This window comes from Erithacus rubecula (assembly GCF_903797595.1).
Source record: "Erithacus rubecula genome assembly, chromosome: 10".
NCBI classification, from domain to species: Eukaryota; Metazoa; Chordata; class Aves; order Passeriformes; family Muscicapidae; genus Erithacus; species Erithacus rubecula.
The window spans coordinates 17,509,551-17,530,436 of record NC_136662.1 but is presented as its reverse complement, the minus strand read 5'-3'; the positions used below and the strand labels follow the sequence as shown (position 1 = coordinate 17,530,436).

General features: G+C 58.0%; 4 protein-coding genes across 10 annotated transcripts in view; 1 reads left to right on the top strand and 3 right to left on the bottom strand.

The window, feature by feature from the left end:
• Nucleotides 1-419: 419 nt before the first annotated feature.
• On the bottom strand, nucleotides 420-7,038 carry B4GALT2 (beta-1,4-galactosyltransferase 2). 3 transcript variants are annotated; one of them, XM_079313934.1, is made up of 8 exons: nucleotides 6,889-7,027; nucleotides 5,283-5,400; nucleotides 4,264-4,650; nucleotides 3,680-3,915; nucleotides 3,416-3,606; nucleotides 3,020-3,142; nucleotides 1,835-1,939; nucleotides 420-1,703 (listed from the first exon to the last, which is right to left on the bottom strand). In XM_079313934.1, exons 3-8 carry the CDS (start codon nucleotides 4,577-4,579, stop codon nucleotides 1,553-1,555), a joined length of 1,122 nt encoding a protein of 373 aa, XP_079170060.1. In that variant the 5' UTR covers nucleotides 4,580-4,650; nucleotides 5,283-5,400; nucleotides 6,889-7,027; the 3' UTR covers nucleotides 420-1,552. The 3 variants fall into 3 exon arrangements, with proteins under 3 accessions (XP_079170060.1, XP_079170059.1, XP_079170061.1); XM_079313933.1 differs by lacking the exon at nucleotides 5,283-5,400 and having other exon boundaries at nucleotides 6,889-7,038; XM_079313935.1 differs by lacking the exons at nucleotides 5,283-5,400; nucleotides 6,889-7,027 and adding an exon at nucleotides 6,750-6,870.
• Nucleotides 7,039-9,540: 2,502 nt separating this feature from the next.
• Nucleotides 9,541-15,794, bottom strand: ATP6V0B (ATPase H+ transporting V0 subunit b). Of its 3 annotated transcripts, XM_079313936.1 has the most exons (8): nucleotides 15,633-15,794; nucleotides 12,892-12,940; nucleotides 12,334-12,417; nucleotides 11,819-11,896; nucleotides 11,209-11,278; nucleotides 10,810-10,861; nucleotides 10,238-10,428; nucleotides 9,541-9,858 (listed from the first exon to the last, which is right to left on the bottom strand). In XM_079313936.1, exons 1-8 carry the CDS (start codon nucleotides 15,697-15,699, stop codon nucleotides 9,835-9,837), a joined length of 615 nt encoding a protein of 204 aa, XP_079170062.1. In that variant the 5' UTR covers nucleotides 15,700-15,794; the 3' UTR covers nucleotides 9,541-9,834. The 3 variants fall into 3 exon arrangements, with proteins under 3 accessions (XP_079170062.1, XP_079170064.1, XP_079170063.1); XM_079313938.1 differs by lacking the exon at nucleotides 12,892-12,940 and having other exon boundaries at nucleotides 15,633-15,770; XM_079313937.1 differs by lacking the exon at nucleotides 15,633-15,794 and having other exon boundaries at nucleotides 12,892-13,925.
• Nucleotides 15,795-15,905: 111 nt separating this feature from the next.
• DPH2 (diphthamide biosynthesis 2) overlaps nucleotides 15,906-20,886 on the top strand; it is a 224,663-nt gene continuing 219,682 nt past the window's right edge. Inside the window, exons 1-6 of one of the 2 annotated variants that reach the window (XM_079313913.1) lie at nucleotides 15,906-16,181; nucleotides 17,611-17,723; nucleotides 17,841-18,061; nucleotides 18,241-18,879; nucleotides 18,985-19,170; nucleotides 19,261-20,008. In XM_079313913.1, coding sequence (XP_079170039.1) covers nucleotides 16,035-16,181; nucleotides 17,611-17,723; nucleotides 17,841-18,061; nucleotides 18,241-18,879; nucleotides 18,985-19,170; nucleotides 19,261-19,391 — 1,437 coding nt within the window. In that variant the 5' untranslated portion in view covers nucleotides 15,906-16,034 and the 3' untranslated portion in view covers nucleotides 19,392-20,008. Of the gene's footprint in view, nucleotides 16,182-17,610; nucleotides 17,724-17,840; nucleotides 18,062-18,240; nucleotides 18,927-18,984; nucleotides 19,171-19,260; nucleotides 20,009-20,886 lie in introns of those variants that run through there. The other variant, XM_079313914.1, reaches the window with a different exon arrangement.
• The window catches only part of IPO13 (importin 13), a 32,000-nt gene continuing 31,376 nt past the window's right edge, over nucleotides 20,263-20,886 (bottom strand). Inside the window, exon 20 of one of the 2 annotated variants that reach the window (XM_079313904.1) lies at nucleotides 20,263-20,825. In XM_079313904.1, coding sequence (XP_079170030.1) covers nucleotides 20,726-20,825 — 100 coding nt within the window. In that variant the 3' untranslated portion in view covers nucleotides 20,263-20,725. The remainder of the gene's footprint in view (nucleotides 20,826-20,886) is intronic. The other variant, XM_079313905.1, reaches the window with a different exon arrangement.

Here is a 20,886-nt window from a genome sequence, read left to right as displayed (position 1 = left end):
GAAGAGTGGGGGCCTACACTTACTGGGTGCAGCAGTTTTCACCTCTGATGCCAGGTATTAGCACTCAACAGCCAGCTATGTCCTGGTGAATTCTCCTTTGCCCTACCTGGATGTACAAAACGAAGGTAAGGCAGAGAATGGAGGATGGGCTTATCCCTGATGGGGGAAGGCATTATTCCCAGATGGATGGGAGGGCAACAAATGTCCATGACACAGTGAGGGGATCTGGCTTTGCTCTAGGGCACCTTGTTAGGCCCCCCTGCATTGCTGAGTGAGCTGGGGGTTCCCCTAAGGGTTGACAGGGGCTCTGCCTCCCAGCCAGCAGCTGGAGGTGGCAGACTTCCCTTCTCTACTCTACCATCCCACTTCCTCATCAGATGGTGCTTTCTCCCACCCCCACCCACCCCCAGAAAGCCTGCCAACTTTTCAAACTTTTATTAAATACAAAACCCCCGGTCTCTACGACCGAACGCTGCATTCAATGTACGCTGAAAAAGGGTCAGACATTCAAATGTACAAAAGTCGCCGGTGCCCCCCAGCCCAGGCGAGCTGCCCTGCTCCCGACCTCACTGCTCCCAGTCCCCCACGGAGCATCAGGGGGGCTGGGCTCCCAGTCCCATGGAGGGGCGCAGGGCTCCCGCCCTGCATCTGTCTCTCCTGCCTGCAGCACCTCTGCCCCTGGCCTGGAAGGGGGAAGGCAGACAAGGGGAGACCTCAAAGGGAAGATTCCCTCCCTGCTAGAGGGGGGCTGCACCAGCCCCTACCAAGAGGGGCTGGGGGGTTCAAATGAGCCCTATTTCCCCCACCAAAGGGGGGGGGGGGGCAGGCGCGGGCAGGGGCTGCACACACACAGCACCTGCCTTTGGGGAAGGGGGATGGGATACAGCTGCCATCCCCCCAGCCCTGGGGAAACTGAGGCACAGCAAGGGGCATTCGCTAATCAGAGGTCTCTGTTTGGCAGAGCTGAGACAGGCCCGGCTCTAAGCACCAGACAAAAGCAGAGGAAGACAGCAAGCCGTCTGTGTGCCCAGCAGCATGGGAAGTGCCTGGCCAGGGCAGCAACCTTGCCCTGATCCTGCCTTCCTGGGGGCCCTGGGTTGCTCCCATCCCCAGCTGGGCAGCAGTGGCTCCAGCGCTAGTAAAGGGGGAAGCCTGCACCCCACTTCTCACAGCGCTGATGGGGACCCTCCAGCTCTCACAGAGCAGTGGGATTTCACCCTCCCCACCCAGGGTGCAGGCAGGAGCTGGCATGGATTCAGGGCTCCTCGCCAGGCCTGGAGTTGCCCCCTCCCTCTGTGCCAGGAGCTGCTCGCAGGGCAGCCGGGCTCAACCACCAACACACCACGTATGGGGCAGGGGTCCTGCAAACACACTCGTGGGGATGGGGGAGACGGAGAAATCCTGGGGACCAAAGGGCCGGCTGGGGGGCAGCCGTCTCCAGAAGGCAGCAGAGTAGGCAGAAAACATCCCTGTCCAGTCCTGGCTCTTGAGCTGGGAGAAAACCCGCCATGCCCAGCCAGCCTAGGCACAGGGGGTCCTGGTGACAGGAGCACTAGCCACGGGCCAGGCGGGGCGGTGGCCTGCCGATCTCCACCGTGATGTTGGTGTACAGGGGCTGGCGGGAGATCTCCACCAGCCGGTACTGCAGCGAGCTGATCCCATCCCGTTTCATCGTCATTTTGGTGTTCTGGATCTTGGTGAACCTGGTGGAAGGAAGAGCAGGATGAGGATGGAGGGATGTCTTGCTGCAGTGCCAGCAGTGCTGGATCTCTGTGGGGGTGAGCAGCCAAGTGATCGCCCAGTGTCCCAAGCCCCAGGCCTGTGGCTCACTCACCTCTGCGGGTTGGGCTCGTTGTGTTTGTCGCGCTCATGCTTAATCATGCGGTACCTCCCAATGCGGATGTCGGGCCTCGACACCTTCATGCCATTCAGGGAGATGCTGGGGGCCAGGAGCAGGGTGGGATCAGTGTGCGGGCACCAGGATGGGACGTTCCCCAGCCCACAGACCTCCAGGGTCAGACCCCGGGCAAAATAAACCTGTCCCTGGTTAAACAAAGCTGTGCCAAGCCAAGATAAGCAAAGCCAGGCCCCACCCAGGCAAGTATCATGACCTAGGGTGCGACATGCCCCATGGCAGTGTGCCCAAAGTGCCACTCCTGTCCAGAGACTGGCAACTGCATTCAGCCTGTGCCGCACACAGGCAGCCATCCACGTGCAGCCATCTGTTCCTCCCTCCCTTCCTCCTTCCCTCTGCGGACCATGCCCTTTACATTCCCTGAATGCCGCTGCCTAGCCCTTCTCCTGGAGCCCTCCCCTCAGATCAAGGGCTGCCTGAAGCTCTTCCAGAGCTCCACACACTTCTTGTCCCCCACCCTGAACCCACCTTGTGTCAAAATCACAACTGTGCCATGTGCCCAGGGCTCCCACAAGGGTCTTTTGCTGGTCTGGCCATTACAGGTTGGTTACACCCCACTGGCTGCACACTGCTTCCTTGGGCAGCACATGGGAGAACCCATGGGAGGTGAGGTGGCCACTGTCCAGCTCTGGCACCCAAGGCAGGGTGTGGGGGGATTGGGCTTTGCTCAGCATTCAGGTGTACTGCTGCCTGCTGGCAGGAACAACTGCGTGGCTGCTGCATGGCCACCACCGAGATGCTTCCAGGTTTTTAATTTCAGCTTTGGACACATCCAAGTCTAGCACCCCAGCCCCTGTACGGAGCAGAGCTCACAGGCACACCACCTTGTGGATGTGGTGCATACCAAGCTGCAGGCTTCAGCCACAAGGGAGGCAGAAGAGTGTCCTGCAGCCCCCCAGCACCCCCAGAAAGTTCCATCCATGAGGATCATCAACCCCTATGCTGGAGTCTAATTCAATCCCTCCCTGACATGTGGTACAGCCTGTGCACATACATCCTCCACAAAACCGGGAACACCAGCGCTGTAAGGGTGCTAATTCAGTGCTTGGTGGGGAGCCTGGTACACTCCAACCAGTCAGTGCTAGCGAGGGGTTGGGCACCTACCGATTAAAGATGTCATCGTCCTCTCCTCCCCAGCCCCAGTACTCATTGGGAAAGCCATTGATCTTCAAGAACTGGGATTTGCTCAGCCCAGAGACACCACCAAAGTAGCCGGCATAGGGCAGCCTGCAGGTTGACAGCAAATGGGTGAGCCCCAGGAATAGGCAAAGATGGAGGTGAGCCCCATGGGGACCCCCAAGTACAATGATCGACCCTTTCCTGTGTCACCCTCCTACCCAGCCAGAGCTCTGTGCCCTCTCCCATCTCAGGTTCACAATTCCAGCCATAGACCTCATGCCTGCCCCAGGTTACAATCGAGGGTGGTTGCCCTGATGCCATCCCAGAGAGATACTCCAGCCTTGCCTGGGCAGAAACACCCCAGATCCCCAGGGCACCCACCTGAACCCAAACTTGTCCATGCCAACAGCAAAGTGCCGTGGCTGCTCGTAGCAGCGATAGAGGTTGCGATCGTCCATGGGGATGAGGTCCACGTCGCTGAAAATGAAGCAGTCATACTCCTCATCGTCCTTGAGCGCCTCCATGAATCCCACGTTGAGCAGCTTGGCCCGGTTGAAGGTGTCTTCACCAAACTGCAGGGCAAAGCTCAGCAATGCCTGCTTGTCCAACCCAGCCCCGCCACCCCCTTGCCCCTGCGTCCCTCACCTGGTTGATGATGTAGATACCATAAGCCACCTTCTGCCGGCGCAGGATGGGGTGCAGGTAGTGCAGCCAGTACTTGAGGTGGTGCTCGCGGTGCCGGAAGGGGATGAGGATGGCCACCTTCTGCCGGGGCAGGCAGTCCGGGGGGCTGTACTTGCCGCCTTGGCGCACGTCAGGGTTCTCCCGCTGCACTCGCTCCATGCTCATGGGAGAGCTGAACTCGATGAGCAGGCGCCCAACTGTGAGAGGGAGGGCAGGGCGATGCCCACAGGACAGGACATGGTCAGGGTCATGGTCACCTGCCGCTCCTGCCAGGAGTGACAAAGCAAGCAGCGAGGGGGACCTGCGAGGGGGACTGGTACTGCTGAGGGCAGAGAGTGCCCAAAACCTTTCCTAAACAGGGGCAGAAAGACTGGCCTAACAAAACCTGAAACCAGCTGTCCTGATACGGTTCCAGGCTGGGGTTTCATGGGGAAGCCATGCCCAAGGCCCAGGAGATAAGGATGTCAGCCGTGAGCACCCACCTTAGCCCCATATTTAGAGTCAGAGCCCAAATTCATCCCCAACGCTCACCCAGCATGTCTCACCTAAACCAGGAGGTGTCTCCTGGCAGGGCTGCAAAGGCTTCTCAGTGGTGGACTGGTTGGTGTTGGGCTTGGTGCTGGGGGATGGGGCCTCAGCACTGGCTGGCCCGTAGCTGGGAATGGTGCTGTTGGGGCGGGAGGAGTTGGAGAAGGGGTGGGAGCGCGAGGCATTCCTGGCGTTGAAACGGCTGAAGAAGTCCAGGTGCTGCGCGTAGACATCAAAATACAGGATCATGATGATGACGAAGTGGAGCAGGCAGAGCAGCAGCACAGCCTTGCAAATCCTTTCCAGGGTCACACCCAAGAGCAGCCTGGTCATCTTCTGGGTACGGGCAGGCAGACATGTGAGCTTGGTGGGGCAGAGGGGCGGCTCCAGCCACGGTCCTGATCCTGCCAAGACACCTCACATTCAGGACACCACAAGCCTGAGCCCCCAGCCCAGCCCAAATGACACTGGAACAGCAGAAGCAGCACAGGCCTGATGCAGACATGAAGGTCTTGCAGGCTGGTATGCCAGAGAACACCCCAGGAGGAGTGCTGCACCCGGATCCCTGCTCTGAAAGCGCAGCCATGAGAGGTCCTCAGCCCCACATAGCAAGTCCCCTCCTTGCTTTCCTGGGCCAAGACCAGAACAGGACAGACTCACTCCCCTTCCCTTTCCCCAACCCAGAGAGAAGATGCTGACCCCTCCAGACATGCCACAAAGAGCCTCTGTGGAGGCTGAGCCCTTGACAAAGGCTACACTCTCAAAAAACGTGGCCAGCCTGGGATGTCCCAGGGGCACCACAGGTGTCCCCACAAGCGACCCCTTTCCTGCTCCCTCCCCAAAGAGCTACACCCCAGCAGCAGCACCAAAGTGGGGCAGCAATGAGAATCTGCCTGCAGGGGCTCTCCTCAAGGCACCCAGTGGGGGAGCAGCTGCTCCGCAGACACCCGAGCCAAGCCAAGCCAAGCCCAGCCCAGCAGGACATCTCAGCCCCCCTGAGTCAGGGCTCCCTCCCACATCCAGGGGTCTGGCTTACAGCCCGTGGTGCAGATCCTCTTCCCCTACTCCTGACGGTGAGGCCTCCTGGGACTTTGGACTGCTGGAAGTCAGGGTCCCCTTATCTCCCACATGACACCTGGAACCGGGCCAGAGCCCTGCCGGGAAGCCAGTTAGGAGAGTCAGTGGAGAGTCCCAGACAATCTAGCCTTTCCTAGCCCTGCCCCTGCCAGGGTTCAGGCCACAGCACAGCCACACATCTCAGTTCCTGCCCTGATCCCTGCCCTGCTAGTCCTTGCTTTCAGGGAAGCTGCTAGGACACAGCAAAGCAAATGCAAGGGACAGGCACCGGGGTTCACAAAGCCCTGAGGACCTTGAGACAGGCCAGAACTGCTGCATAGTCCCTGGGGGGACCTTGGTGGCTCTGGAGATCTGCAGCAGGACCCCCAGCAGCAGTGCAGGTAGCACCCAACAGTGCTGGCAACCAGTCACTGGGAGCTGCCAGCCCTGTCCAGTGGGGCCCTCCAGGGAGCCACAGGGCACTGAGTGAGCAGCGATGGCCACTGGATGGGTATGGGGACTGGAGCTGAGTGTGAAGCAGGATCATTTGCCCAACCCTGCTCTGGGGTAACTTCTCCCAGTTGCAGGACTGATGCTGGCAGGCAGACCCTGAAACCCACTGCAGGCAGGGAGGTGCTGGAAAAGGCTCTGAGCCCAATGCCTCAACTATGTCCACCCTCCATCCTGCAGAGGGATCCCTGTGGATACAGGAGGATAGGGGACAGGGGTGTCCTGGCAGCACAACACCACATCCATTTTTTTTCTAGAAAGTAGCCCTCTGAAAAAAAGCTGGCTTTGCTGTTATTGGTCAAAATTTCCCCCGATCACAGCGCCTTATCACCCGGCACAACCCCGTGACACAGGAACCTGCCTGCCCCCAGCACCTGCCCGAAACCCTCCCCAAAAACCTGTGCAGTATATGGATTGGTGCCCCAACAGCCAGATGGGGATGCAACAGGGAAAAATCAGAGCTGGTTTTAGGGATCCTTTGGAAGAATGGCCCACGAGGCAAGCACAGAGTGACACTCAGCAAGAACAAAAGCAAAGCACGCCATCAAGCAGTGGCCACAGGACACCACGAACATGAGTGGGCCTAAACTGCTAAGGAGGGGGTTACGAAATATGATGTCATCTCCCCCACCGCAGCTTCTGTGCAGGGTGTGAGAGGCCAAAAGCAACCTGGGGCCGGGGAGATGGTCCCCAGGGTTTCAAGCAACCACGGGGCTGGTGATGTTCGTTTCGGAGGGGATGCTCAATGCCGTGGACTCAATCCTTCCTCCCACAAGACATCTCAGGGCTGGGAGAAGGGCGGCACGGCGGGAGCCGGTGGCCCCGATGTCCTAAAGGTGGCCACCTCCCGGCCAGAAGTGGGGCGAGGGGCCGCATTCAGCACAACTAACACTCCCCCGCCTCTTAATTTTTCCCAGTCTCCGACACATGCAAAAACTTAAAAAATGAGAAACAAGCTCGGAATGAGGGTTTTCCCCGAGGCGGAGCGGTGCCGCCCGAGCGGCCGGGATCGCATCCCGCGGGTCGCATCCCGGGCCTCCCCCGCCCGGCCAGGCCTGCCCGCGCCGCTCACTCACCGCGGCCTCGGGGCTGCCGCGCCGCCCCGCCGCCGCTCAGCGGCCCCCGCCGCCGCCTCCTTCTCTTCCTCTCCCTCCTCTTCCTCCTCCAGCCCCGGCCGCCGGCCCGCGGGCTCCCATGCCCGGGGCTGCGGGGGGCCCAGCCGGCCGGGCCGCCGCACCGCCGAGAGCCGCAGGGAGACGGGGCCGCGCCCGCACGCCGGCTCCGCCCGCCGCCGCACCGGGCGGGGCCGCCGCCGCCGCCCGCCCCGGACCGGGGCCGAGGGGGGCAGTCCCGCGGGCACCGTGGCCGCGGATCCCGCGGGTGCGCGGTGCCTGCGGCTCCATCACGGGGTGCTCAGCCCTTGGCCCCGGGGACGCTCCAAGCGCCTCCGGGACACGGGCACAGGGTGTCCCGGCCTTTCTTCGTTCCCTCGCTCCTTGTTGCCAGAAGCCAGCACTTCCATGGACTCACCTGCGGCGACTCCCACGCTCCCGGCCGTTGGCGCTGGCTCGGCGTCCGTTGCAACCTGTTTGTGGCTCCTTCCCCCCACACCACCCTTTCTGTTTCATTGCTAGGAAACACTGGGAATATCACTCTCCTTACCACAATGGCATCAGTGAAAAATCTTCGTTTGGTCCCACCACAAGTTTGGTGCACCATAAGTAGTTCTTGCACTGTTTGTAACCTTTTCCTTCTGCCACTCCTTCAGCTTGTGCCTGTTTAGAGCAGCATTGTCCTCTGAAGCCTCTCCTCCTCCCATGCCTGGCTGCTCACCCAAGCGAGGACTTTCCAGCTCCCTTCAGCAGACCTTCCAGAAGAGAAGCGAATGGCACCCACTCAGCCCAGCCCTGCTCCATCCCTGCAAAGCAGCCCTGCTGAAAGCAGTCCAACTTCTGCCTCCAGTTCTTGGTTTGGCTCCTCAGCAGGTGGCACTTTCCTCATCTATACCTACACATGGTTACCAAAATATCTTCTAACTCCCGCTGCTGCTGCTCCTAAATGAGAGAAGGTGTAAGATCCTAGAGTCTTGTTTAAGCTTTTTTTCTCTGAGCAGCAGGTGTTTAGTCCAAGTCCTAGAACCCAAGTGTGCACACCTAGAATGAGGTGAGTACAGAGGGTGCTCACCTTATCACTGCTGGCTGTGGGTGGGCTGTGGGTCGTCCTGAGAGTAGCCCTGATGGGTTTCCTATCTTTATAAGGGGCCTGTGGGCAAGTCTGGAGCCCTTTCCCCTGCCAAAGCTGGGATATACACAGGCAGGATTGGGACAGTGGAAAAGCAGCTCACAGAGGCACATTTCTGACAGCAAATGCATTTCTATGTGGGCAGGGCAGGGCAAGAAAAAAAAAAAAAAAAAAAAGGTGAATCTTTAAAGATAGCTGCTAGCAAGGAAGATGATTAACCCATACAGCAGCTTCTCTAACACCAGTACAGCTTCTCTAACCCCAGGCATCTCCTTCCTGGGTTTGGTGTGGGTCTGATGAAATGGTTCTGCATCTCCCACTCAGGACAGGCAAAAGTCTGCCCACACCTGACACTCTTTCTGCCAACCAGGCAGAGCCCAGTTTGTGTCCTGCCACTACACAGGCCTCACATTGCTCCCCTGAGAGCCTCCAGCCCCAGGGGACAACCAGCACAGCTAGAAGGGCCAGCGGCTTGGTTTTTCCCCCAACTGTGATGCACCCAGGGCTGAAATACTCTGCAGTGCCAAAACTCATAGGACAATGTGGAACAGAGGCAGGAGAGCAGCAGATCTCAGAGGGGTCATGCAAAGGCAGCTGCCCTAGTTCAAGAACAGGCATCAGCAGTCTCATTGCTGCCCCAGCCTGTGGTGTCCACATGGGAAGTGAGAAGGGCAGCTCTAAGCATGCATCTGCTCTGACACAGCACTGGAAGATCAGTGCTTTCTCTATGAAGGTTTACTGGTAGCAGAACAGGACGAGGGCCTTGTGCTGGATACAGTAGAAGCAGCAGCCTCCAGGCTCTCTGCAGAGTGCACGCAGAAGGACCTTGTTCTTCCCCTCCCCCAAACAGCAGATGAGCAGCAGGTCCAGCTGTCTATAGCCAGCTTCCCCACACTATTCAGCACAGCCAGGGACAGGGAACAGAGCCAGCACAAAGCATCCCCACCCCTGGGACCTCTGCCAGGGCACCCTGGACAGAGGGGCACTGCAGACTGGAGAGCCCCAGTAGGCAGCCAAGTTACACCATGGAGCTGCTGGCTGGAGGACATCCCTTGAAGGGATAAAAGCTTCGCCTGTCTGCCCTTCTGGTGCTCTCCAGCTGCACAATGGCGCTAGGGACACTGTACACCCCCACTACACTAAACTATCTGGATGGGAGCTGAAAAGCCCAAAGCAGCTTGCGTTGGGCTCATGCTGGGCTGCTAGGAGCCTGGCAGAGGCAATTCAGAGCTGCCTGCTGCCTGTTCCAACAGCCTTGTACCTGCTCCAGGCAGCAAGGCACAGCTCTGCGTTCCCACAGTCCAAACAGAGCGGCTCTTGCAGCCTGAGAAGGCAACAGAACTCCACAGAGGCAGGACACCATCAGGCTCCTGGAATAGGATAGGGACTTTGCCAGAAGCAGAGAGGAATCTCTGAGCACTGGGGCAGCCCAAACCAGCACTTGCTCTCTGCAAACCTCCCTAGCATGCACAAGGAAGAGAAAGAGCTGGACAAGAACCATATTTATTTCACTGACACAGAACTGCACTGATGGTTGATTCTACACACTGGGGATGGGCAGCAGCAGGGCCCCACGGGATGGGCCAGGCTGCTGAGGGCAGAATTCACACAGAGAAATCTGTTTCTTCCAGGGGTCGATTGGTCTGCAGGACGGGGCTCTACGCAGTCAGGCTCCTGCTCCCGACGCCAGCAATCTCCCACCCCAATCAAGTATAGAAACATTAAATAAGTATATACAGAACCTCTTGGGGTGGGCTGGAACAGGCTGAGTGCAAGAGGGCTCATCCCATTTTTACTTTAGATGTCTAGAAAGAAAAAAGAGAGGTTAGGTTGTGGCCCACAAACACCAGCTCAGCACCCCAGTCCCACCCAAGCACCCCAGGACCATCCAGAAGCTGCAGACAGCATATCAGTCCCACTGGTAAGACATGAGCATCACACACAAAGGTGCACCCAAGGTGACACTCTGGTGACAGAGGGACCATCAGAAGAGTTCAGAATGTTTCAATTAGGCACAGTATGCTACGGGAAGAGCTGTGCCACCCCAAACCTTGTAATCAGCCTCCCCATCCCAATGCAGAAGATTGTGCTGAAACCCAGGTGTGCTTCCCTGGGGCTGGAGAGCATCCAGGGTGACAGCACCTTGTGCTCACATAGGCCTGGTGGCCTCAGGAAGCAGGTTACCTGCAGGATAGCAACGATGACCCCAAACAGCCCTATGGCACTGCCAAAGATTTCCACGATCAGGATCTTGACGAAGAGGCTGGCATTCTGGGCATCAGCCAGGGCAGCCCCGCTGCCCACGATGCCCACACAGACCCCACAGAAGAGATTGCAGAAACCCACGGTCAGACCAGCTCCAAACATGGAGAAACCTGTGAGAGAGGAACGCTGCAAGAGCAAGGTGTAACCCCCTTCCACCTGCACCTAGGACATGCTGCAGAAGCTCTGCCTTGAGGTGACGGAAGACTTGGAGCTGCCAAGCCCCAGCAACGCCCTGTTTGGGAAGCAGGACTGCTCTGAGGTGTGCCCAGCTCTGACAGTGCCAGGCCACTGCTCCACCCAGGGGAGGAGCAGTGCTGCTGCTGGGAAGTCCACTGGGTGCAGGACCTTGAGAAGGTAAGTACAAAGCTGCCTTTTGGCAGAAAAATCACATGTGCTTCAGACACCAGCAGCAGACCATGGTAGGTCAGAAGGTGGGGGTCAAGATATGGCAGTGCTCACAGCCACAGCACCAGGAACCCAGGAGTCCTTACCTGCGTGGTAGTTCCTGGCTCCAATCTCTTCTGGGGTGACTCCATTGAAAGGCTGAGAGAAAGCACAGGAACCTGGGTTAGTGACAAGTCTGTGGTCTCTGGAGAAGGTACCTGTCCCCAGTACAGCATGAGGCAGCCACATTTTGGCCAGAGCCAGTCCCTGACTCCACATCAGGCTGGCTTCATGGCATCTGCCTTGTGTGTGCTCTCCCAATCCTCTCCTCATCACAGGCAAGGATCACTACACAGACCACCAGTCCAAGGGCTCCCAAAGGCACAACAGTGTTCAAAGTCCCCACAGGGCTACCCCTCATAACACTAGCCCACGACCAGCTGCCCCTCCCCACCACAGCCCTGAGGCTGGTGCAGGGATGGCATGGCAGCCCAGGTGCTCCATACCTCAGCCATGTTGCTGATGACTATTGCCATGATGATCCCGTAAATGGCCACGGCCTCGCAGAAAATGATGCTGTGGGAGAAATGCAAAGCCTGAGCACAGTGTTTCAGTCAGTCTGACCAGTGTCCTGGGGAAAGACCCCATCTCAAGAATCCCTCCATAGTCATATGGGAAGCTATTCAATGCCTTCCTTTCAAACTAGGGGGAGCTGCCAAACACAAAGGCTGGATGCTTGTTCTGCTGTGGTACCTGAGTAAGCTGCAAGGATCCTGTTGGAAGCAGGCCTAGGAAGCCCTGCCCTTCACGAGCCTGTTTCTGCTCCTTGTGGAAGGGCAGTGCAATGAGAACCCTTGCCTAGGCAGGATGTGTGATCTCAGGGTGTTTGTTTTGAACACACTGGGCTCATTCACAGCGTGATACCACACAGTGACCCTTCAAAGCAGCACTCTGGCTCCTTTAGGGCCCTTTGTTTTGAAAGCAAACAGCATCAGCAGCTCAGCAAGGAACAGTCTGCCAGCAGCACTCAGCTAGAGAGAGACACAAGCCTCTTCACTGGTTGTGACCTGCCTCACTCAGGTGCAGCACAAGAACTAACCCCAGGTCTGTGCTTACCTCACCAGATTCTTTGTTTTGATCCGCGGGGCTTTGACTCCACCACCAATGATGCTGGAACCTGTGATGTAAATCCCCCTGTAGCAGACAAGGGTGGTTGGTGGAAGGTCTGACACTCACAGAATTCTATACAGAAACCTGGATCTTTCAGGTGAGCAGAGAATCAGGCATGCAGCTGGGGGACACTGAGCACTCAGCCTAGCCACTCCCAGGGTACAAGTGGCCCCAGGCTGCACCGACACCAGCAGAACAGCTGGGGCTCAAGAGCCACCACTGGACAGCCCAGGCTCAGTGCTACAGCTTCCAGAGATTTCCCCATCTTTCCACTGCCACTGTTGCCTGTGGGCTGGTCCACCCACACTCCCAGCAGCTCAGCAATTCAGCCCCATTGCTATGGTGACTCCCAGCCCTACATGTACAGTGTTCCACCCTGCTCTGCTGCAGGAAAAGTGCAGTGTATACACAGCCACCAAGGTGGGACAGCAGGAGAATGCTGAAGAGCCAGTCCCACTCACCAGGCAGCTCCCACCACAGACAGGGAGATGGCCAAGCCAATGCCCAGGTTGGACCACATGTAGGGTGAGGTCTCCGTCAGAAACCTGGAGAGGAAGAAGTCCTGAGTTAGCACAGAGGCTGAGCCCCATAGTCACACCATACAACCTACCCCAAAACAGGTACCCCTCCACCAAATTATGAAGTGCAAGATGGGTTCGGCAGCCAGACAATAGGACATGAGAACCTTCCTCTGCCAGGCAGAAACACAGGATCCTCACCTGCATCGATCAAGATCTTCCTCCAAACCCTTACTGTGAAGTGGAAGCTTCAGAGACATGGAGGGCAGAGCAGCAATAGCTGCACCAGGACCTCATACAGAGCCAGCCACAGGAACATATGGGCTGCATCCATCCCACCTCCCGGGGAGCAGAGGCCCTACTCATTGCAGCTCCTGTTCTCCTGTGATGCAGTGACCACTGCCCATCACTCAAAAGCAAGTGCTGCTCCTGGGAGGCACTGCCAGCACCACGTGCCTCCTCACACAGCCCTGAGAATGCCCGTGTTTACAGGGAACTCACCAAGCCACATCGAAGCGGAAGCCCAGGTCAAATATTGTGTAGCAGATCCCTGGAAAGCAAGAACAAGATGGAAACCTCCAGGGAGGCACCAGCTGGATCCAGCACTGCCAGATCCTCCCCCACCTGCAAAGCCCCGAGGCAAAGGCCCAGGAGCACAGCACAGCATGAAGGAAGGTTACTGGGAAGACTGGCTCAGGCATGCAGAGCTCTGGGGCAAGATGACCCCTCCAAATCCTACCCCCGTGATCCCAACACTTCCACATCAGCACAGGACAGACAGCCTGGGCTGATACTGTCAGACCCCATGCCAATCTTGCCCAAAAGATGATCATGGTTGTTCTCACTCCCATTTTCTATTCTCTGGTCCTGCTGAGCACCACAGACCATGCTGAGCTACGGGTCTCAAGGGCAATCCATAGCCCTGTGTCCTGGCACAGTCTCCACCATGCCTCTCCAATGGCTCAGCTCTGTTGCAGAACCACAGCTCCAGGGCTGTGAGCTCTTCCCTGCCACAGGAGGGAAAGAGGAGTGAGGCTGTGCCCTGACTGACCATCACATGCTGCTACATCACCATCCCATCAGTGTTTATGTTGCTTCCCAGGTGCCAATCAAAACAAGAAGCTCCAGCTTTCTTCCAAGATCCCCTTTCAAAGGCTGTGGGTTCAAGACATAACTGTTGTCCTCAGCATTTTCACCAGAGTAATTTCCAGATTAGTTTATACTCCAGCACAGGCAGGATACAAGAAGGCACTGCCCTGAGAAACTCAGAAAAGCCCTTCCTTTCCAATGTGCTCATCTCCCACCAGGAACCACAGCCAGGAGTCACATCCCTGCACAGCCCAGGCACGTGCAGAGGTGCTTGCACTGAAACCCTGCCTTACTCTGAGCTTCTGAGTGGGAAACATGGCTGCAGACCAGAAGAGACACCTGCTCTTTTTTGGAAAAGGGAGAGTGACCTAGCCCTAAGGAACAGATAAGCACAGGCACCATGGCACTGTGTGCTCCACAGCAAACAGAGAGGGTGAAGGGACTGCTCTATCATATCTGACTGTAACCAGTGTCTGTGTGACGCTGATCCCGCATACAGTTGGGAAAAGAGGAAATGGGAGACTTCTGAAATGTTCAAATACAGCAAAGAGGTCACTGCACATGTCCCACTGCTCCCTTCCACCCCAGAGCTGTTACTCTGGAAGTAGGGGGTGATGGCAGTGTGCCCAGCAGAAATATGGGGGCAGGACCATGCCACCCATGTTGGAGAAGCCCTTTCCTGAGCAAGCCAAGACCTGCAGGACAATTCATCCCACTGGAAGGCCCACTGCAGATCCCTTGCAGCAGGGATGTCCCCTTTATTCTTGTGTGCTCACCCCTCTATGTACAGCTCAGGTCTCAGCACCCCACTCACTCAGAGGAGCACACAAGTACTGTCAGGCAAACCAGTGAGCCCCATAATGGGAGGTGGTAACACTGGTCACTCTCTGCCACAGATTTGGGGTGCCTCCCTCCCCTGTAGTGACACACAAGAATGAAGAATGGTGCCATCACAGCCAGGGAATAAAGAGGAAAGCCACAGCCCAGACTTTAACCAGCCTGGCAACCTTCAAGGATAATCTCTAGTGCTGGGTCCAGCCAGTCTGTTACTTGTGTTTTGGCTTTGTTGCTTGGCTGTCAGAACAGGAACTGAACCCAGCCAGTCTCAGCTGCCTCCACTCCCAGAAGTGGTAAAAAAGAGTTATAACCAGCTCAGAGCAGATCCTCAGGGCACCTTCCATCTCTCCAACAGCAGGTGTAACCTTAGATTCATATGCAAAATAAATAGGGTAAAGGACACTCTCCTGTGAGCTCTGACTTGCAGCCCCGAAGCCAGGACAGAGGATAGGGCAGCAGAACTGGAGGATCAAAGACGAACTTAGGACAAAGACAGAAAACACAAAGAAACACTGCTGCAACACTGTATGGAGCAAGACCACTTCCTGTTCATGGCCTTCCTCAAAAAAGGACTGCAACAGGGCAGGGGAAATTAATAGCAACTGGGCTCAGCTCAGCCAGATTTTCCGACAGCCTCACATTCACAGGGTGAATCTACACTAGTGTGAGGTACATGATTCAGAGAGCCCAGTGAGTTAGCCCTAGGCACACACTGGGTTCACCAGGCCCTGGAAACACGAGGGAGTGAGACACCCTTCACTTCAGACTCATTCTCTCCCCTCACCCAAACACTGAAGCAAGGGCCAAGGTTTCCCCAGCCTCTGCTGGGGACCAGGCTCCTCCTGCCTTTACCTCCCCTAATCTACCGAATCCAAGCACGACCCCTGACTGGCACCAGCACCTTCCTGCTCTCGCACGCAGAGAAGCAAATCAACTGCTGAAACCAGACAGGCTCACAGCGCTGAAAGCTGCACATCCAACCGCGACCGGGAGTTACAGGCACCGCCGGGGGCTCCGAGGAGCAGCCGCAAGCCCCGAGCGGCGATGCCCAGGCTGGGGAGCCCCCGGCAGCGCTCCCGGTCGTGCTGCAGACCACAACCAGCCTGGGAGCACCGCGGCAACGGGGGCCTGACAACGCTGCGCCCCTCAACGCCCGCCTTCCTTCCCCACACCAAAGGCACCCTCCCAGCCCCTCTGCAGCAAGGGAGCGGCCAGCACGGGCACGGGCAGCCTCCCCTCGGGCCCGGAGACCCCTCCTGCCCCACGGCTCAGCCCCCTTCTCGGCAGCCCCGCGCCCTCCCCGCCCCGGCGCTGACCGATGCCAAGCATTGTGGTCCAGAAGGCGAGGCCGAGCCCCGAGTAGAGCAGGGCGAGCCCCGTCATGGCGGCGGCGGCGGCGGCACCGGGCGGCGCGGCGGGAGCGGATCGGGCCGGGTCACCTGACCCGCGCGCCGCACGTGACCGGAACTGCAGCGCCCGGACGGAAGCAACGGAACGCCACCGCTGCCACCGCGCTCCCTTATTGGCTGCCTGGTTTGACAGCGGCGGGGGAACTACACACACAATAATGCACCGTGGCAGCACGACTCTCCATTGGCTGCAGTCCCCTTCCGCCCCACTGTGGGCGGGACGTCCGGGGCGGGGAAAGCAGAGCCGAGCTTCCATTGGCCAGCGCCGCGCCTCAGCCCGGAAGCGGGCGCGGGGTCCCGCGTGCTGCCATGGCCGCGGCCTTCAGCAGCGATGGGGAGGCTGCGCTGCGGCGGGAGCTGCGCGCGCCCGTGGCGGCAGCACCGCGGAGCGACCTCGACCGCTTCTACGAGATGGACCGGGCCGCCGCCTTCGTACGGGATGGCGGGTTCCGCAAGGTGAGTGGGGCCGAGGGTGGAGCCGGCCGGGGGCAGCGCGCCGCCCCCTCTCCCGGTGCCTCACAGGATTGTTGGCGTTGGGAGGGATCTCTGGAGATGATCCAGTCCAACTCCGTTGCCAAGGCAGGGTCACCAGAGCAGGTTATACTGCACAGACCCGCTTGGAATGTCTCCAGTGATGGAAACCCCACGACTTCCCTGGGCAGCTGTTCCAGTGTTCTGCCACCCTCAGTGTAAAGAAGTCCTTCCTCATGTTAACATGAAACTTCTTTTGTCTTCTTTTCCTCTCTCTTGTTGCTGGGCTCCACTGAAAAGAGTCCGGCTCAGTCCTCTTGGCACCCACCTTCGAGACATTTATGTGCATTAATGAGATCCTGTCCTCGTTCCAGGCAGGACAGGGTTAATTTTTGCAGTAGCCAGGAGGGGGCATGGCCACGACCCAGAGGTTACTCTGTCCCACCTCCCATCATTTTCTGCGGCCGGGGCAGGGGTCCTTCCTGGGTCCCATAGCGTGGCATGGTCAAGTATTGTCAGAGCCCTGCATCGAGCACTCGTGTGTGAATCATTTGTCTCTTGGACACTGTAATTATTGGCATTGCTGTTACCGTTATTTACTTTGCTGTTTCCAGTAACTTGCTCTGGTCTTGACCTGTGATCTTTATCCTTTGTGCCTCCGATTCTCTGCTCCATCCTGCTGCAGGAGGAAGGGCGGGGAGCAAGCAAATGGCAGCATGGTAGCATGGTTTGGAGAGGCTCACTGGGAGCACTGAACTGGGGAGTACCATTCCTAAACCATAACAGAACTCCTCTCAGCCTTCTCTTGTACAGACTAAATGGGCCCAGCTCCCACAGTCTCTCCTCACAAGAGAGATGCTCATCATCTTTGTGGCCTCTGCTGAACCTTCTCCAGTAGCTCCTTGTCTTTTTTATACTGATAAGCCCAGAACTGGAGACAGTACTACTGATGTGCCTCACCAGGGCCAAGTAGAAGGGCAGGATCATCATTCTCAACCTGCTGGCCACACTCTTCATGTTGCACTCCAGGATCTCATTGGCTCTCCTGGCTGTAAGGGCCCTGACAGTTCACTGTCATCTTGTCACCCACCAAGACTCCAGGTCCCAGGTCCTTATCTGCAGAACTGCTCTCTAGCAGGTCAGCCCCCAGCTTTCCTGGTAGTTGGGGTTATTCCTCTCTTGGTGCAGTACCTACACTTGCCCTTGTTAATCCTCATTAGGTTTCTCTCTGCTTAATTCTCCAGCCTATCAAGGTCCTGCTGAATGCCACAGCTTTCAGGTGTATCAGCCACTCCCCCCAGTTTCATATCAGCAAACTTGCTGAGGGTATATTCCATGCATTCCATCTCCTATCTCTTCATCTCATCCTCCTGAGTGCCTCATTCCTGTTTTCCTCACCCTGTGTTCCCACCAGGTTGCTCTGCAGTTCCCTGACGAGCTCCTGGCAGACGCAGTGGAGGTGGCAGGCCGGATGGAGGCAGCGGCCGGGGCCCAGGTGTACGTGTTAGGAGACACCACGTACGGCAGGTCGGTGTGCGGCTGCGGAGGGTGTCCTGGGGCTCCCTGCAGGCAGCAATGGGGCGGTGGGAGAGGAGGGAGAGCTCCGTGCTGCACAGCCTGTCTGACACCGCGTTCTCCTCCCAGCTGCTGTGTGGATGAAGTGGCTGCCGAGCACGTGGGTGCTGAGGCAGTGCTGCACTATGGCCCAGCCTGCCTCAGCCCCTGCAGGAAGCTCCCGGTGCTGCACATCTTCGGGCAGCAGCCCCTGGACGTCGGGCGCTGCACAGCGGCGTTCCGGGAGCTCTACCCCGAGCAGCAGAGCTGTGTGGTGGTGCTGAGTGATGTGGTCTATGCCCATGCGATGGGTGAGTGCTCCGGGGCAGGGAGGGGGGCTCTGCTACTGCTCTGAGCTCTGCAGAGCTGCCAGCGTCAGACCAAGCTGCCTAGACATTGTCAGCTTTAATTTCTGTCTTTTCCCCTGATCTGCTGGACTTCTCCATGTCAAGACTATGGCCAAGTTTTGTTCTCCCTCCTCTTCCTTCAGGTGAGCTGGAGCAGCAGCTGTGCCCCGAGTATCCCAATGTCATCTTCTCCAGGCTGGTGTGTGGAGACCCTCCTGGCCCTGCAGTGCCTGGGGAGGAGCGGAAGTTTGGTCGCCAGTTCTTGGTGAAGGCTGCGGGAGGGCTGCAGGACTATGCCATGTTCTATGTGGGAGCTGAGGGCCTTACCCTCACCAACTTCATGCTGACCTGGAACTGCTGCCCTTTCAGCTCCTTCAACCCTCTCACCGGCTGCGGCCGCCGTGAGACCCTCAATGTCAACCGGGCCCTGATGCGCCGGCTGTACCTGGTGGAGCGGGCCCGGGATGCCAGTGTGGTGGGCATCCTGGTGGGCACCCTTGGCGTGGCGGGCTATCTCACCGTGCTGCAGCACCTCCGGGACCTGCTGAGCCGGGCTGGCAAGCGCAGCTACACACTGGCCGTGGGGAAGCCCAACCCTGCTAAGCTGGCCAACTTCCTGGAGGTGGACATCTTCGTCTTGGTGGCCTGTGCTCAGAACTCCCTCCTGGACTCCAGTGACTTCTACCGGCCTGTTGTGACCCCCTTTGAGCTGGAGCTGGCCTGCAACCCAGCCCGTGAGTGGACGGGGAACTACCTCACAGACTTCCGAGACCTGCTGCCAGGTAGTAGCTTGAGACAGCTGCTCAACACCCTCCCAGCTGCCCTGCCTGTAAGCTGTGGTTGCTCCAGGATAGATGGAGCAGGCTAACGTTCCCATTCCCTGGCAGGTGCCTGTGCACATGTTGAGCTCCCACCGGCTGTTCCTGCAGCAGAGGCTGTTCCCGATGTCTCATTGATCACAGGGAATATGCGTGCTACCCACCTCTGTGACCCCCCGACCTCTCAGCTGCCCCCCAGCACCACCCTGGCCTGCAGGGACCAGACACGGGCACTCACAGAGATCAGCCCTGCAGGTTTGTGTTGGTTTCATGGTGGGGCTGAGCCCTGGTGCAGGGGCAGTGCCACCTTCTTGCTCTCGGTAACAATTCCCTTTCTCTTCCCAGCCTCCTTCCTGGAGTCCCGCAGCTGGCGGGGCCTGGAGCAGCAGCTGGGACAGACCCCTGTCTCCAAGGCCGTGCAGGGCCGACGGGGGATTGCCATTGCCTATGAGGATGAAGGGTGTGAGCAGCCATGATTCAGCAGCACTGGCACCCAACCAGGAGCGGGGCCAGGTGGGAGCCCAGGCATCTTGTCCCACTGGGTGCTGGACCTGCTGCCAGCTGGCATCTTGCTGGATGCAGTCTTGGGTCAGTAATACTGCAGTGGGAGAGCAGGAGTTGCATGTGTGTTCAGGAATGCCTGTGGCACCCTGAAGCTCATGGCCAGGGCAGCACCAGGGCCAGGACAGACCTGCACTTGGCCAGACCCAGTCACTGAGGGCTCCTCTGTCCAGGACAGCTTTGTCCCTATATGGAAGGGTCACAGCTTTGCAAGAACTGACAGTGCTGGGATTGAGGCTTTTGTGGACTACTTCTGCTAACTGAAGCTGAAGAGGATTTGTGAATGAACTGTTTTTTAGAATAAAACATGGGCTGAGGAAGAGAGATGGGTGATACCAGCTGCCCCAAAGTGAAAAATGTATCATGGTGCCCACCTGGGGAGCAGAGCCCTGTGTGTCAGCTAAGATCAGCTGGAGAGAACAGAAAACCAGGACTAGGATCTCCAACAGTGAAAGCACAGGCTGGGCTGGAGTACTAAGGCAAGGGTAGGAGAACTTCAAGAACAAACAAGCCCCTCAGCTGCTCTTACGAATAGTAATGGGGTGCATACATTTTGTGCTGCAGGAAGGACCTTGTGTTTGGCAGGGATGCAGCCCAGCCCCTCTCATGTGAGGCAGGGCTGTGTATGCTCCACACTGGGCAAGCAGGGCAGACTGTTTTTTGCCATCCCTCCCAAAGCCAGGGAGACACTGAGGCGTCCCAGCCTTGATTTAACCCCCCCACTCAGTTCTTCCCCAGAGGGAAGAGGCAGTAAGTCTGGGCACTGCAATAATGACAGCCACAACATAGAAATATTCTTAATATAATTAGGTGCAGGGCCTCCCCCCTCCCAACCACACGTACAAATGAGCAGGGGGAACATTCCCCCCGCCCAGCCAGCCACTGCTGCAGGCACAGGGCGGCCTCCCCGCTGCAGGGCACAGGTGCCCACGGGGAAAGGCTGGGGAGGGGCTGGTAGCCTGGGGATGAGGCAGCCCGTTCTGGGGAAGTTCTGCCCAGGCTTCCCCTGCCACCGCCTCCTGCAGCCAGCACTCCTGTTCCCTGTGAGGAGGGAGCATGCTGGGGGAAACAAAGATGCTGACACCGAGATGCGGCCACCAAATCTAGCTGAGGAGCGTCCCGAGTGGGTTAATTCTAGGTGGAGGGTTATTCTATGAGCCGTACTGCAGCAGGGCAGGGAGGATGGGGGGGCTTTTCCTTGTGGGGAAGAGCTGGTCCAGGCAAATCGTCCACGGTCCTGGCCAGATGCTCAGTAGTCTGCTGTGTATTCTGTACCATGCAGCCCTCGGCACAACAAGGTGAACTCCTTCACCATCTCCTTCACTCGCCGCTTGTTCACACGCTCTCTGCTAAGACAGAGGGAGGGGACAAACATGAAGTAGGAGGGCTGCATGAGCCATGCAGCGGGGT

Bases quoted from the DNA above. Each gene is read 5' to 3' on its own strand.
- B4GALT2 (XM_079313933.1), bottom strand. From the start codon at position 4,579: ATGACCAGGCTGCTCTTGGGTGTGACCCTGGAAAGGATTTGCAAGGCT. The intron at 3,916-4,263 runs GTGAGACATGCT...TCCCTCTCACAG, and splicing joins GGAGACACCTCCTGGTTTAG to TTGGGCGCCTGCTCATCGAG. The intron at 1,940-3,019 runs GTAGGTGCCCAA...CCTGGCCCCCAG, and splicing joins GACGATGACATCTTTAATCG to CATCTCCCTGAATGGCATGA.
- ATP6V0B (XM_079313937.1), bottom strand. From the start codon at position 13,241: ATGGGAGTGAGAACAACCATGATCATCTTTTGGGCAAGATTGGCATGG. The intron at 11,897-12,333 runs GTGAGTGGGACT...TGTCTGCTACAG, and splicing joins TCTGTGGTGGGAGCTGCCTG to GGGGATTTACATCACAGGTT. The intron at 10,429-10,809 runs GTAAGGACTCCT...CCTCTCTCACAG, and splicing joins AGCCAGGAACTACCACGCAG to GTTTCTCCATGTTTGGAGCT.